General features: G+C 22.6%; 2 protein-coding genes across 2 annotated transcripts in view; both read left to right on the forward strand.

Moving 5' to 3' along the window:
• Positions 1–7,429, forward strand: part of LOC128961521 (potassium voltage-gated channel protein Shal-like) — a 53,700-nt gene extending 46,271 nt beyond the window's left edge. The window contains exons 2-6 of the mRNA XM_054307768.1: positions 596–758; positions 3,174–3,356; positions 3,966–4,124; positions 7,011–7,307; positions 7,418–7,429. Coding sequence (XP_054163743.1) covers positions 596–758; positions 3,174–3,356; positions 3,966–4,124; positions 7,011–7,307; positions 7,418–7,429 — 814 coding nt within the window. The remainder of the gene's footprint in view (positions 1–595; positions 759–3,173; positions 3,357–3,965; positions 4,125–7,010; positions 7,308–7,417) is intronic.
• A 2,072-nt stretch (positions 7,430–9,501) lies between these two features.
• Positions 9,502–13,251, forward strand: LOC128961291 (sarcolemmal membrane-associated protein-like). Its single transcript, XM_054307509.1, has 5 exons — positions 9,502–10,067; positions 10,152–11,655; positions 12,002–12,765; positions 12,831–12,965; positions 13,090–13,251. The coding sequence occupies exons 1-5, from the start codon at positions 9,729–9,731 to the stop codon at positions 13,189–13,191; spliced, it is 2,844 nt and encodes a 947-aa protein (XP_054163484.1). The 5' UTR covers positions 9,502–9,728; the 3' UTR covers positions 13,192–13,251.
• Positions 13,252–15,104: the final 1,853 nt, after the last annotated feature.

Raw genomic sequence — 15,104 nt, forward strand, 5'->3', positions numbered from 1 at the left:
AGTATTTCTCTAAGTAATATTCAAAATTTATTTTACTAATTGACAAACAGTGGTTATCTTTTAAGGATTTCTATACATTAAAAATTTTTAAATAAAAAGCTTAGTGATTATTAACAATTTTTGAACTAATTTATATAAATTTAATTTCTAATTTTTGATGATTATAATGACATTTATTCTACAAAACTCTCATTTTTACAATAATTGTTTAAATTATCTAAAAGTCAATCGAAATGATTTATAAGTTAAAATTTCTTTTTTTATGAGATTTACCGACTGATAGTATCTCAGAAATTACAATAACTTTATTTCAATTTCTATTGATGTCTAAACATATGAATGCTTTTGGAGTTGTTGTACAAAATACTACTAATCTTATATTAATTGAAAACATATCAATTTATATTTCTGGTTATATATAAAAAACAAAATCAATTTTAACATATATATTTGGCAATTTTTAATAAATACAGTATAAATATTATATAAAATTATATTATTTTTTTTGAAAATTTTACAATAAAATTTGTTTACATATATAATTATTTAAATGAAAATGTATAATATAATTAAACAATTGTATATTTAATATCAGTTATGGTGATATGGTACCCGCCACTATAACTGGTAAAATAGTTGGTGGTGTTTGCTCACTAAGTGGTGTACTGGTCATTGCACTCCCTGTCCCAGTCATTGTATCAAACTTTTCACGCATTTATCATCAAAACCAAAGAGCCGACAAAAGAAAAGCACAAAAGGTTTGTTATTTTATTTACTATTTTATTAAAATTTATTTCATTTATTATTATTGTAATGTTAAAATAAAATCGACTATAAATAACACTTATTTATTAAAATTAAGTTATATTAAGATAATATAAATAAAGATTATTACTGTATTTATATATATATATATATATATATTAATTAAAAAATTATATTATAAGTTAACTTTAATTTTGTTAAAATATTAAATTGTTATTAAGCTGTATTACGATATTAATGTCTGGCTCTATTATAATCATATAAACTTTATATTATAAAATTATATTATATTATAAACTATATCTAGATGTAAATTAAATAATAATTATAGAATTGTTTAAATTTAATATTGTTTCAAAAAACATTTTAGATTATTACTTCACTTTTTAAAAAGTAATATTGTATAAACTTTTATATTCTGAATATCTTTTATAAATAAATTTTATGTAATAAAGTACACTCAAAAATGTGCTGAATTTAAATTTAAGTTTAGGTTTAAATTATGCCATAATTGTGTATATAAATCTATATACTTATATTAAAAAAAAATTCAAATGATGCTCAATCACTCAAAAAGTGTTTCCACAACAATATAACACAATTTGTTATAATGTAAGTTCAAAATATTGGATTTTTTTTATAATAAATAAGATGTTATAGTTGTCTATTGATTCAATTTATAATAATTTTAAGATAAGTTTAGGTTTTTTGTGTTTAATATGTCCGCAAAAATGTCACTAAAAATATTTTTTTATGTTCACTTATATAACTTGTATACAGTATATATAATCAATGTTGGATATAACTTTATATAATAAATTATTATAAAGTATATTGTAATTTTAAAAATTATATTTATAAATATTTTTAAACATACACAATATAGTAAAGAACAAGTAATATGATATACCACTAAATCATAACATCTAAATGATATTAAATTTTTATATGACTAATAATTTTTTGTTTTAAAATTATGAGTTTTGATCAATAAAATAATAAACTAGAATTCATTGCATTCTTATATTTTACATTCAAATATTTATATTTTATTTTTTTGACACTCAATCTAAATCATATGCATATTCAATACAAAGTTATTTTATTTAATATTTTTGCTTTACATATAGAAATTATTAATTTTTAATTTATTAAATAGCATAAATTATATAAACTATATTTTTAAATTTTGATGAATAAATTAAATAATATTAAAATATTTAATTTGTTAATATTAAAACTTCATTGTTTTTTGTCTTTACAATATTTTAATAAAAATTATATTAGGATTTAGTCGCAAACACTATAACTTTTATTTTTTTTATACAGTATATAATATTGAAATATCACAATTTACAAAATGTAAAAATTTTCGTTTATCTGATATTATAGCAACTTTATATTTCACCTATAATATAACAGTAATATGATTATTTAAACTGTATATACACAGTATATTATATATAATATATAATATTATATTTTAAACAGATAAAAACAATACATATAAAGACTGTTGAGCCTAAATAAAAGTTATTAAATTAACTATAATAATAGCTAATTTTTATATTACTTATTTAATATAAAATTTTTCCTCATATAAGTTGTTAGTTAACAACAAAAGATTTAAAAGAATATTTCAAGAAAAATTCTAAAATAAAATTTTGTTTATTGGATTTTTATTGAAATGCTCTAATAATGATAAAGTTACAATTTTGTTAATATGATGAGTTTTATTTTTTATTTATAATTTGAAAATTTATCAATAAAATACTTAACCCATATAATAATAATTTGAATTACAATAATAATTATATAAATTAATATAAATTATATATATATATATATATATATGAGATTTGTATTTAATTTTAAAGTAAAATTTTGAATTATACAGGTATTAATATGTAACATTATTTTTATTATAAAAAATATACAATTTTTATAAATTTATCATTTGCTTTTTTACATATACAGTAGTTACATAACAAATATTTTAATTACTTTACATTATTTATTATTTTTATATACAGTAGTTGTTTATTCTAAAAGATACCTTAAACTAAATGTAAATTTTAATTTATAATTAAAATATTATTAATGTATTATAAATATTGATAATGTTACATTTATATTTATTAATTAGTATACTAATTTAATTAATATTTATGCGTATTCTACAATAATTTAATTATATTATTAAACAAATAAAATAAAATGTAGACTATATATCTTTATATTAAAAATTATATTTATTACTGTATATATTACAAAATTTATTTTTAGTAACTATAATGTTTAAAATATATCTTTTTTAATTTTATAGTTTAAAATAAGTTAAAATTTTATAAATTAAATAAAAATTATAATAATTATTGATTAAATTGAAATATTAAATAAATTTATAGAAAGCACGTATGGCTCGGATTCGTATCGCCAAAGCTACGAGTGGTGCGGCATTTGTTAGTAAAAAGAAGGCGACCGAAGCCCGACTCGCCGCTCAAGAGGCCGGACTCGACACCGACGACTCACCTGAAGATATATTTGAGTTACAACATCACCATCTGCTTCAATGTCTAGAAAAAACAACTGTAAGTCAATTATATTTATATTATATGAAATATAATTTATTATTAAATCTATATATAATTATGTGTAACATAAACATATTAATTATTTAAATGTTGACATTGTATTGAATAGTTCAATAGATTTTAGTTGTATTACCAAATGATTGCTTTGCAATGTTTTCAAATCAAATGATACAACTATTAAATATAGGTTTTCAATGAAAAGGGAGGTCAACCTTATTTTGTGTTGACTTATGTCACAATAACTATAATATTGTATCGTTTGAAACATTTTATACAATACTTTCATTTGATTCATTGTTGCAAACGCTTTACTACTGAATGCGAGACATATATAAGGAAAATGTTATTTCACTTGACATTAGACTCAAAAATTGATAATCATTAGTATGTCATTTGGTTATTGATATGGGAGTAAATATAAAAGCATAATGACATGAAAAGTATATGTTTAATGATAAATAGCGATTAGGTTTATGTTAGAAACTACTGTACATTTATATTTGTATTTTCTATTTTGATTAATTATATATTAATCCTTATGTAATAATAAATGAATTATATTGTAATCATTGTTAAACTAAACTATTAATTATATAAAAACAATAGGATAGGGAGTTTGTGGAGCTTGAGGTGCCATATAATGGTCAACCAAATCGATTGTCATCGACACCACCGCTATCACCGGTAGCATCCATAGCCATAGCACCGGGAAGAACAGCTAGAAATATATTAAGTTCCTGTTGTGGAGGCAAAAGAAATTATGAGGTATGCCTTCAATATTTTTATTATTAATTATATTAATATATATTAAATAAACTTTTGATAAAATAAAATATTAAAATCTATTATCTTGAATACTTTATAAATAATCACTAATTAGGAATTTATGTTAAAATTACGAGAATTTATATTTTTAATTTATATTATCATTAAATGTTGTTCTTATGATTTACTGTATATACATATAAAATATATATATTATCTATCGTATGTATATTATATATTACTTTTGCATTTTACTAATTATAAAAATAAATTAAGAATGAATATAATTAAATTTGATTTGTGTAAATGTTATGCAAAGTTTACTTAATTAATTTTTTTATTATTTTTTATATGTTTTAGATTGTATTAATATTTACATTAAATTTTTAAATGTTTAATAATTTGAAATTATTCTGTACTGATATTATATAATTTGATATATTGACAAATTTATAAGAATTATAAAAATATAATATATTCAAATATTGCACTATTTATTACTATATTAATTTGCACATAATTTAAAATAATGGCAAACATTTCTTAATGACCCATAATATACAGTATAGTATACTGTATGCTTGATTTGAATTTTTATATCATTTGTTTAATTACATGTTTTAATAGTTTTCGCTTAAATATTAATTCTTAAAGAATTAATGAACAAAATTTTCTAATTATTTCTCATCATTTTTAATTACAACAAATTATTCTTATGTTTAATTGTAGACATCTTTAATCTCAATAAATCTTTAAATCTGTCGAATCAATAGTTTGCTAAAATTAGTTAAAATTATTTATATTTTATTGATATTAATTTCATTTATTATTATTTCATAATTAATTATAATAAATGATATAATAAAAATTTTAATCTAATTTCTAAGCATTGCCATAAGCTATTTTGACAATAAAATCAAAACAAATTAAAGGAGATCAACACTTATTGATTCCTTAAAATATTTTGAATTGTTTTGTTTATTTTGGTAAAACATTTTATAAATATAAGAGAATACTGTAAGACATATTTCAAATATTATATTTATGAGATTTTTAGCAAATTTACATAAAATCTATTCAAATCTATTGATAAATTAGAATATCTTCAAATGTTGACTTAAGTCCTATATTAGACTTTTAATAGATAAATAAGTGAAATTTTATTAAATAAGTAACAATTTTTAATCTATGTCATAATAATTAATTAAAAATTTTTTTAATACATTTTTATGTTTTTTTACTTAATTAATAAAATACATCAAAGAAATAAATAATTATTATTTATAATTATAAATATCATAGATTAATTTATGACCTTTCACAAATAAGAGAAGTTACTATTAATTTCTATATTGATTTGAATTATTTATTTTGCAGACATGTTAGTAGTAAACGTACAGAATTTTGTCCAAAAATAAATCAATAACTTTCTCTCTCTTTCTTTTTTTTCTTTCTTTTACTTATCTGACATTCCTTCTTATATTAATACATTTGTTTCCTTATTTTAGATTTTAATTAATACAGTATATAATTTTTTTTAAATTATACAAAATACCAAAAATCATTCTTATATTGTTAAAACATAAATTATTTTTTAATTATAAAAATTTTAATATAATTTTCTTAAATACATTTATATTTATAAGAAAATATATATTTAGAATATCTAGTATTAATTATATATAAGAATGTTTATATTATATGAAACTGAATTTTATATTGTATTATAAAATAGTACTGTATATTATAGTAATAGTCTTTCTGCATATAATACCGATAAAATGATAAATTTAGGATATATTTGTGATATGTATATGGTTTATGAGTTAATTAGTATATCTACTGGTGTTGTACTCAATTGATTTATTGAGTGCTATCATAATAGTGGTAAAAGTGATTTCATTGCTCTATAATAATAGTAGAGATTCTTTTGGGAATCGCTTTGCGATAGAATTCTCGCATAAGATGTGATATTCCTTGAAATGGTATTTACTATAAGTCAGAGTAAAAGTCAGCCAAACATTCAACAAATTAATATAGTTTTTCATAACTCTTATACTTAAACTGCAACAGTGCTAACCTTTACAATAATATAAATTATATAACAATTATACTTCAATGTAATACATTAGCCGCTATATTAAATAGCGACCCGTTTGAGCACCGGTAACATCACTTAATATTTTCAATAATCATTTATATAATTTCAATAATTATATGACATGCTTAAAATATCATATATAAATTTTAATATTTTATTGCATTTATCCTTTATTAATAATAGAATTTAATAAGTTGCATATTAAATGTTTTATTAGCTTTTTAATTTATATATTATAATTATATTATATAATAATTGACTTTATTTTAATAAAATTTTTAAATAACTTAAAAAAGCAAACTGCACTATTAATTTATTGTATATGACTATATTTCAATTTCATGATATTAAAAGTGTTTTAAATTAATCAATTAACATTATATTTATTATTAAAATAATAGTTTGTAAAATTTATGTTTAACCTGTCACTCATACTTTTGGTTATATTTATACATTATTATAGAATATATTTTATAGGAATATTTCATATCAACAATGCTTTACATTTAGATTTTTAAATATAATTATTTTTAATACAAAATTCAATATTGAATTAATGTCTCCATCTTTTGTCTAGAATTTAGTGTTTAAAAAATGTAAATTTTATTATTAATAGTTATTTTAGTAATTAATTAATTAGTGATAATTATTACTAATGACAATAAATGGATATAAAATTAAAATCTATTTTAATTTAATTTATTAAAAGTGATTAAATGTGTATAACATTTATTTAATACATTAATAAATGATTGATTAATATAAATATATTACTTTAACTGTAGAAACACAACGAACAGACGGAACAGGAAGAAGAAGAAGAAGAATTAAATGATTTGCCGATTGAGTCGACAAAAGCCGATCTCTATTCTGGTGCCAAAAATAGGAGCCGCGGTGTTGTCGTCGACCAAATAAGTGTCGGTCCATTGCACAGACGTTCCACTTTAAACAATCCAATGTCTACCAATCCCTTCAATAGTTCAAACCCGGGTTCGCTGTCTGGAACTGTAGCTATTGTTAACATACCTGACAGTACTGAAACACTATATTCGCAAACAGCCGGCACCTCATCGGCAGCTCCGGTGGGTGGGACTGGACCTGAATTAGCAATTGTTAAAATTTCGAAACTCTAACATAAAATCAATAAATCTTATTTAAATAAATTTTGAAACAAATTGTTATCTCTTAAAAGTTTATGAGATAATTACTTATAACAAAATCAATATATGAAAAGGTTTATTAGCAAAATGTGCACAAAAATTATTTAACAATTTGAAGATAAATGAATGTTATAGACAATTGATGTAATTAACAACAATTAAGGACATTATACTAAAAATAAAACTTTTTGACCAATGTTATAAGCTAATTATATGTTATTAATAGCCGAAATGCCCAAGGAGTATGGGAGGTGCCCTCTCAGTTGCCTCACAGCTCCCTCAGTGTATGCAACCTGGAACCTGGATATTATATACAATTTGTTATCTGTGTTAATTTTATTAAGTGAAAATTTATTGTTATTATTATAATTATTATTATTATAATTATTAACATTATTATACTTAACTTTTATATAATTCTTAAATTACACAAATATATATTTATTAAATATTATTCTAATAATAATTATTATTAAATATCGTTGTCATTATAATGTAATACAATTTTTTGTAAATTTTCAATACTATTAAATCCTTTAAAATACAGAACATTTATAAATGAAATTTATTTTTATCCATTTGTTATTAAATTGTTTTTATTGGTTATATTAAAATAACAAATCAAGTTTACTTTAAACACTATAATTAAATAATAAAATTAATATTTATATACAATATCATATATTTCATATATATTATATATAGATATATAAAATATATGCACATATGTTTTAAAATCACTAGATGTTTGTAGAGTTAATTAAATGTGTTTTAAACATAAAAACTCGCAAACATATAATTTCTTAATATATACAGTATATTAATTAAAAATAATTATTATAATTATAACAATTTAAAATAATGTTTTGTATATACATTATATTTATTTAAGATGAAACTATTATGCAGTTAAAACACTTTGCACATATTCATTACATTATTTAACTTGTTAATTTATATAAAATATAAATAATTTATTTAAATCAAAATAACAAAAAACATTGTCTAAAAATCAAATATTGTAAATATCATTGTAATAATTCAAATAAAAGAGTGTAATAATATTAAATAATATGTAAATTCATTATATAATTAATAATATGTTAATAAATTGTCTTGTATTAAAAAACAAAGTTTATATTTTATTTATTTTAAATTGGTTGCAACTAATTATTATTAATTACATTTTTATAAACTATAAATAAAGTATTATTATTAATATATTAATTTTTATTAGCTATTATTTTATTTATATGTAACAAAGTAATGGTTATTAATTTAATAATATTAATTGATCAAGGTAACACACCAATAAACAACTTTTGATAATCTATGAACATATAGTATCAATGATTTAAGTAAAATTAATTGATTACAAATTATCACTAATACTTAACATTGTAATAGTTATTGTAAATGTAAGGTTATAATGTTTAAATATTAATTTAAATTAACTATACTTTAATCATTCATGTAATGTAAAAATAAGATAAATTAACTATTATTACAGTACACTCTTATTTTTCCCATTTCAATATAGACAACAATATTATAAAATACAAATAGAAATAAATTTATATTAATAATTAGAATTATAATATAATTTATAATAAATTTAATTTTCAATATAATACTGTAATTATTATTTTGTTATTACTTTAGTCTAAACACATATATTTAACAGCCGTTAACATTGCAGTACATTATTAAAGGTATAAATTAAATGTTAATATCATATTAATAGACAAATTGATGTATTAATCATTAGGAGCATAGATCCGATACAATTGAATAATTATGAATTAATGAGTTAAAGTTGAAATCAAATAAAACAATATATTGAATAATAGCTTATAAGCCGAAATAAGCCCACAAACTTTATATTAAATTATATTATTAAATAAAAATTAAATAAAAAATATTTAAATACTCAAGTATTTTTTATCAATTATAAATAAAAAAATGAATATTAATTTAATTTATGAAAATTTAATTAATTTATTTATTATTTTTTTAATGGTCTCATTATCTAAAGCGATAAGATAGTTGCCTAACAATATTGTTATTATCAACATTCAAATGCTTCGGATCTGTGATTAGGAGTAACTCATAACTCATACCTACTGTATATTTAGTGTATTTAATATACAGTACATGTATTGCATAACATTGAATGACTTGAAGTGTAATGTCATATATGAATGTTTGTAATGTTTTGTTTACCATTTGATGTTTGTATGAATGCATTGATGAATAGATAAATGTATTGAAGTGTTGAATGCATTGGTTTTGAAGACATTGATTGAGACGAGTATTGAGTGAGACATCGATCAAGTCTTTCATATGTTAATCAATGGCAACGAAGACTCACCCGCCGATCGGTCGGCACCCGAACAACACATCAACGGCACTAACATTGAGGACAATATGATGGCCGCCATTACTGACGGCCTCAATGCGGGACAAACGGGTCAATCGACAAATGCATCGTCAGCTCAGGTGTTACTCATCTGCCGCAAGAACTCACATCCATTTACTGAAAGAAAGGTATATCTGGAGGGCTCGACACCCGTCAAAGTGGGCAGAGCTGTGGCCAGAAGTAAGCCGTCAAATGACAACTTCGTATTTGACTGCAAAGTGTTGTCCCGAAATCACGCCTCCCTTTGGGTCGACAATCATAAGGTTTCATATGATTATCAATAATTTAGTTAAAGATATTTATAACACTTTTACTTACATTAATCACTAAATATATGTATCAAATAGTTTTACCTGAAGGACACCCGATCCTCAAACGGCACGTTTGTCAATAACTTTAGACTCAGTCCTGCTAATGAAGAGTCGCAGCCTCGGGAGGTGTTTTCGGGTGATATCGTGCAGTTTGGTGTCGATGTGATGGAAAATCAACGTAAAGTAACCCATGGATGCATAATAGCGACTCTTAAGTTGTATCACAACGACGGCACTGAAGCCAAATGTCAAGAACAACACCAGAACTATACGACAAACTCAAACTATAGCACTGTTCACATCAGTTCACAACAATTACATGAATTGTCTCAATATCTTACCGAAGCTCTACATAGAGAGCAAATACTTGAAAATAAATTAGAGACATTAGAAAGGGTAGTCTCAAGTGCTCACGAGTCGGCCAACACGGCCTGGAAATCACTTGTTGAAGAGGACCGTCTACTTAGTCGTATAGAAACACTGCAAAACAAACTTGAAATATGTCTTAATTCATCTCAGATGAGCAATCAATCAAATAAAGAGAGTACTGATAGCACCGATAGCTCATCAGTTCAGGTATTACGCGAAGAAATGCTTAAATTAATTGACGATAAAGACAAGTACGAGTCTGCAGCCAAAGAGGCTATTCAGAAGACATTGGAAGAGAAATTAATTATTTTGACGCGACTGCATGAATATGAAGTGTCGATTCGTAGTCATGAAGAAGAATGCAATCGACTTCAAGGGGTAGTGACCGTCAGCGCTAAAGAGATTAATCGGTTGGCAAATTGTAACGATGAGTTGACCAAAGAAATTGAATCTTATGTCAATCGATTAAAGACTACTGAAGACCAGAAAATATCATTATTAGAGGTGACTAACAAAGAAAGAGAAGACTTAGAGGATTTGGTTGCAAAATTGAAAACTAAAGAAACAGAAAATAATGAAATTATAAAAGAGTTGAGAGCCGTAAGTGATTCTGCAAATCTTGAATTAGAGAAACTTAAGTTGCAATTGGATGTAATTAAACAAACGCAAAATGTGGCCAATGATGGCATTTGTGTCAATAATAATGTCTGCAACGAAACAATTGATAGAACTAATGATAATAACAATGCCATTAATGGTAATGAAATGTTAAGTGAAGAATTGCAAAAAGTGAAAAAACAATTAATGCAAAGCAATACCAAATGTGTTGAATTGAATGCAGAACTTAATGGATTAAAAGCCAAACATCTAAGCGGAAGTAGAGAAATGATTTGTGACAAACTTAGCGATAGTACTGTTACTTTGAAACAGTCAACTACAGCTATGGATCTACCGGTGACGGATCAAAATTATATAAATAATTTAATGGTTAATGGAGAGATTAACAGTACAAATGATATTACTATAAATGAGACATTAATTAATGAGGAAATTGATTATTGTGTCAAAAGTGAAGAGAAAGACATGAAAACACTGGATGACCAGGTATTGGGAACAGCATCACAGCAAACGTCTAGTCAACCATTGAAATCGGAAATTGATTTACTAAAAGGTTTTTTATTATAATATTAAATTAGATACTAATTTCATTTTTATATCTAATATTATTTTTGATTGTTTGTTTGTTTTATGTTTGTATTGTATGTATTAATATTTGTTTTGTCATTGATTTTGTCGATCATTTTAATGCATGTTTTTATATGAATAACAACTAACTAACAATAGAGTGGAATCGTATCTATGATTATAAGTTACGTCAAACTGCATGTGCACTAATCATACTTAAAGGTTTAGTAATGATTTATTTAGTCATCACTTTAACGTGCGATTTGTTTGTTTTGTCTTAAGATATAAGTCTATGATATTGTAATAATATTTTTAATTGCGATTATTATTAGAATTATTAGCCGAAACTCGAGCATCAAAGAAATCAACAGATGAAGAATTGTCGAGAACTGTCACTGAATTAGAGAACTTAAGGTCACTAACGAAGCAATTGTCAATAGAGTCGGATGAGACACAAGAAAAAATAGAGAAGACTCTCAAAGAAATTGATGAAAGAAATGCATTCATACAGACATTGAAAAATCAAATCAACGACTTACAAGAAAAAAGCAAACAAAGTATTCAAGAATATAAGCAATTGATGATTAAAATGAGTGATAGCGAGAGGTTGTTAGGTCTTAAAGACGATGAATTGAGTAGTTTAAGGGTTTTACTTGAAGAAGAGCGCAAAGTTCAGCAAAGATATGCCAATAATTATGAAATTTGTAAAAAGCAATTATGTGAACAACAATTGATTGCCAAAAATAGTCAAACAGAAGCAGAACTATTGCGCAGAAAAGTCTATTCTTGTAATGAAGAGTTGCGGACGTCGCGGAATAATTTGTCCACAAGTAGTACCATTGATGACAAAACTGTTAAAGAAAATGAAAAACTACAGAATGAATGCCAAACGTTAAAAACAAAATTACAAACAATTGATACACAACTTTATTCTTCTCGAACCGACCACCAGAAGCTTAGAGACGATTACGAGTATTTGCAGAAATCGTTTTTATTATTACAGGAAATTAATGGGGAACTGGAGAATAGGGGAGATAACTATTGGAAGGAACAATACAATGATGCCAAACAACAATTACAAACAATTGATTCAAAGGTATGATTATATTGTTAAACAATTTGATGATTGAATGTTTATAACTTATTTCTGTCTACCAATAGCTCACTTTAGCCAATAAAGAATTAGAAGAATTGAAACAAGAATGTGAAGAATATACTAATAATAACAAAGCCTTAAATGAAGATCTTATTAATGCCAACCAAGAGATTGACAATATATCATATCAGAATAAAATTGTAAGTTTTTATATTTTTATTATTTATTAAAACTTGTAATTTTAATTTAATTATAAAGTTTAAATAAAAGTCATTTATATAGTCATGTATTAATGAATTAAATATTATTTTTTATTATTAATAGGCGACTGCATGTGCCATCATTCCACTCATTATGTTATTGATTGCTGTTGTGATGGCATACTATCCATCCGTGTCTTCAGTGACTGGAACCAATGAATTGTGATTTTTAGCTAAGTGTGTATTACAATACCTGAACAGATAACAAAAATTATAGATTTTATTGACATAATATTTTTTTGTAAAATAAAATATTAATTAAAAAGCGTCTCTCAATTGGTGCCTCTTTTGTCTCCATTTCAACTGACACTTCCGTCTAATTTATATCTTATTTAATTACGATAATAGTAATCAATAATTTATTGTAATATATTTTTGGTGCAATTTTTTGTTTATAGCGTTATATCTTATATTTGTCGGTATTTTTATTCTTAAGTTTTTTTTAAAGAATAAAATATTTAAACATTAATTTTGATTTAATTATACTAATGTTTTATATTATATATTAGGATTTAGTTTAATTTGCATATATACTACAATTATTATATGTAGTTAATGTCTAATTTTTATAATACGCACCATTAATGCCAATAGTTATAATTTGTTAATTTTATTATCATATTTTAAGTCAATAATTTAAAAAATTATATTATTTAAATGATTAATTTATAAGAATGATTGATTGAATGAATGCATAAAAAATAATATTAAAGTAAGACTTCTATTTTTATGAAGTTTTTATATTTATAAATTTAATTACAATATTTATTTTGAGCAATTCAAATGTAGTATTATATTATCTAATATCCATTGCGTTATTTAATACAGTATTATGATAACTATGGAAAATGTATATTATTAAAATAATTGTTTTATAAATATTTCATAGTATCATAATGATTGTAATGATAAAGATAATTTTATATTATAATTGTTTTAATTCAATGCTTTGTTTGTTTTATTTTAAATATATTAGTGATTTGCTAATAGACTAATTTACTGGAATATAGATTATTTGAAATTATAATTTTGTGATAATTTTACATACTTTGTTTTCAAAATTGTTAATTTAAATTTCATTTATAATAATTTTAATGTACTATTTTTAGTAAATTTGTTTGTGTATTATGTAATATTTTCACAACCATAAAATTAACTATTAGTTATATTTCAAATTATAATAAATAAGACAAAATTAATAAATGATTTTTTAAAATAAAATGTCTAAGTTTATTTATTAAGTTATATACTGTATATTTATATTGACAATATTTTATAATATTATGCGGTATATAAGTTGCCGGTATAAATTTATGTTTATATACTACTGTATAATATAAATTTATACATAAATTTATATACAGTGTAAATATGATATTGTACTGATACTGTATATGTATTGTATACTGATTATATACAGTACAGTACAACAATTGATTATATAGTATAAGCAACTTTTAATGTTGGTTGTAATAATAAATTATATCATATATTTATTTTTTAGTATTAAATAAAATTCAAATTTTATAATTGTATTGTCATTACGAGCTAATACTACTGTATGACATAGCTGTTTGAAAAATGTCAAATTTTAAAATAATGTAATCATCAAAAATGTTTTTACTAATACACTAATACATTGTGTTTATGCTTATTTGAAATCACAAAAATTTACTTACTTTACATAATTATTTTTATAATATTCTCTCTCTCTCTCTCTCTCTCTCTCTCTCTCTCTCTCTCTCTCTCTCTCTCTCTCTCTCTCTCTCTCTCTCTCTCTCTCTCTCTCTTCTCCCTTAAGTTTCAATTACTCTCTCAATTCAATACTCTTAGTCCTTACTTTCGTCACATAATCTCATATCTGTATCCAAATTAGGACTGACTGGGAGTCGAAGCAGATTTACATAACATTAATATCTCTGTCTATTTAGTTAAGTGTTAACACTTTTATTATAAACATACCGTCTCTGTGTATGTGTTTGTAAATATAATATATAGTATAGTGAATACTAAGTAACTTATTTAATTGCAAATAAGTGTTCAAACGCATATACAATTGAATTGTTTGCAAAACAATTG

This window comes from Oppia nitens, unplaced genomic scaffold (genome assembly GCF_028296485.1).
Source record: "Oppia nitens isolate AA-2021 unplaced genomic scaffold, nextdenovo-longstitch-racon4-pilon3 scaffold5_pilon_pilon_pilon, whole genome shotgun sequence".
NCBI lineage: Eukaryota > Metazoa > Arthropoda > Arachnida > Sarcoptiformes > Oppiidae > Oppia > Oppia nitens.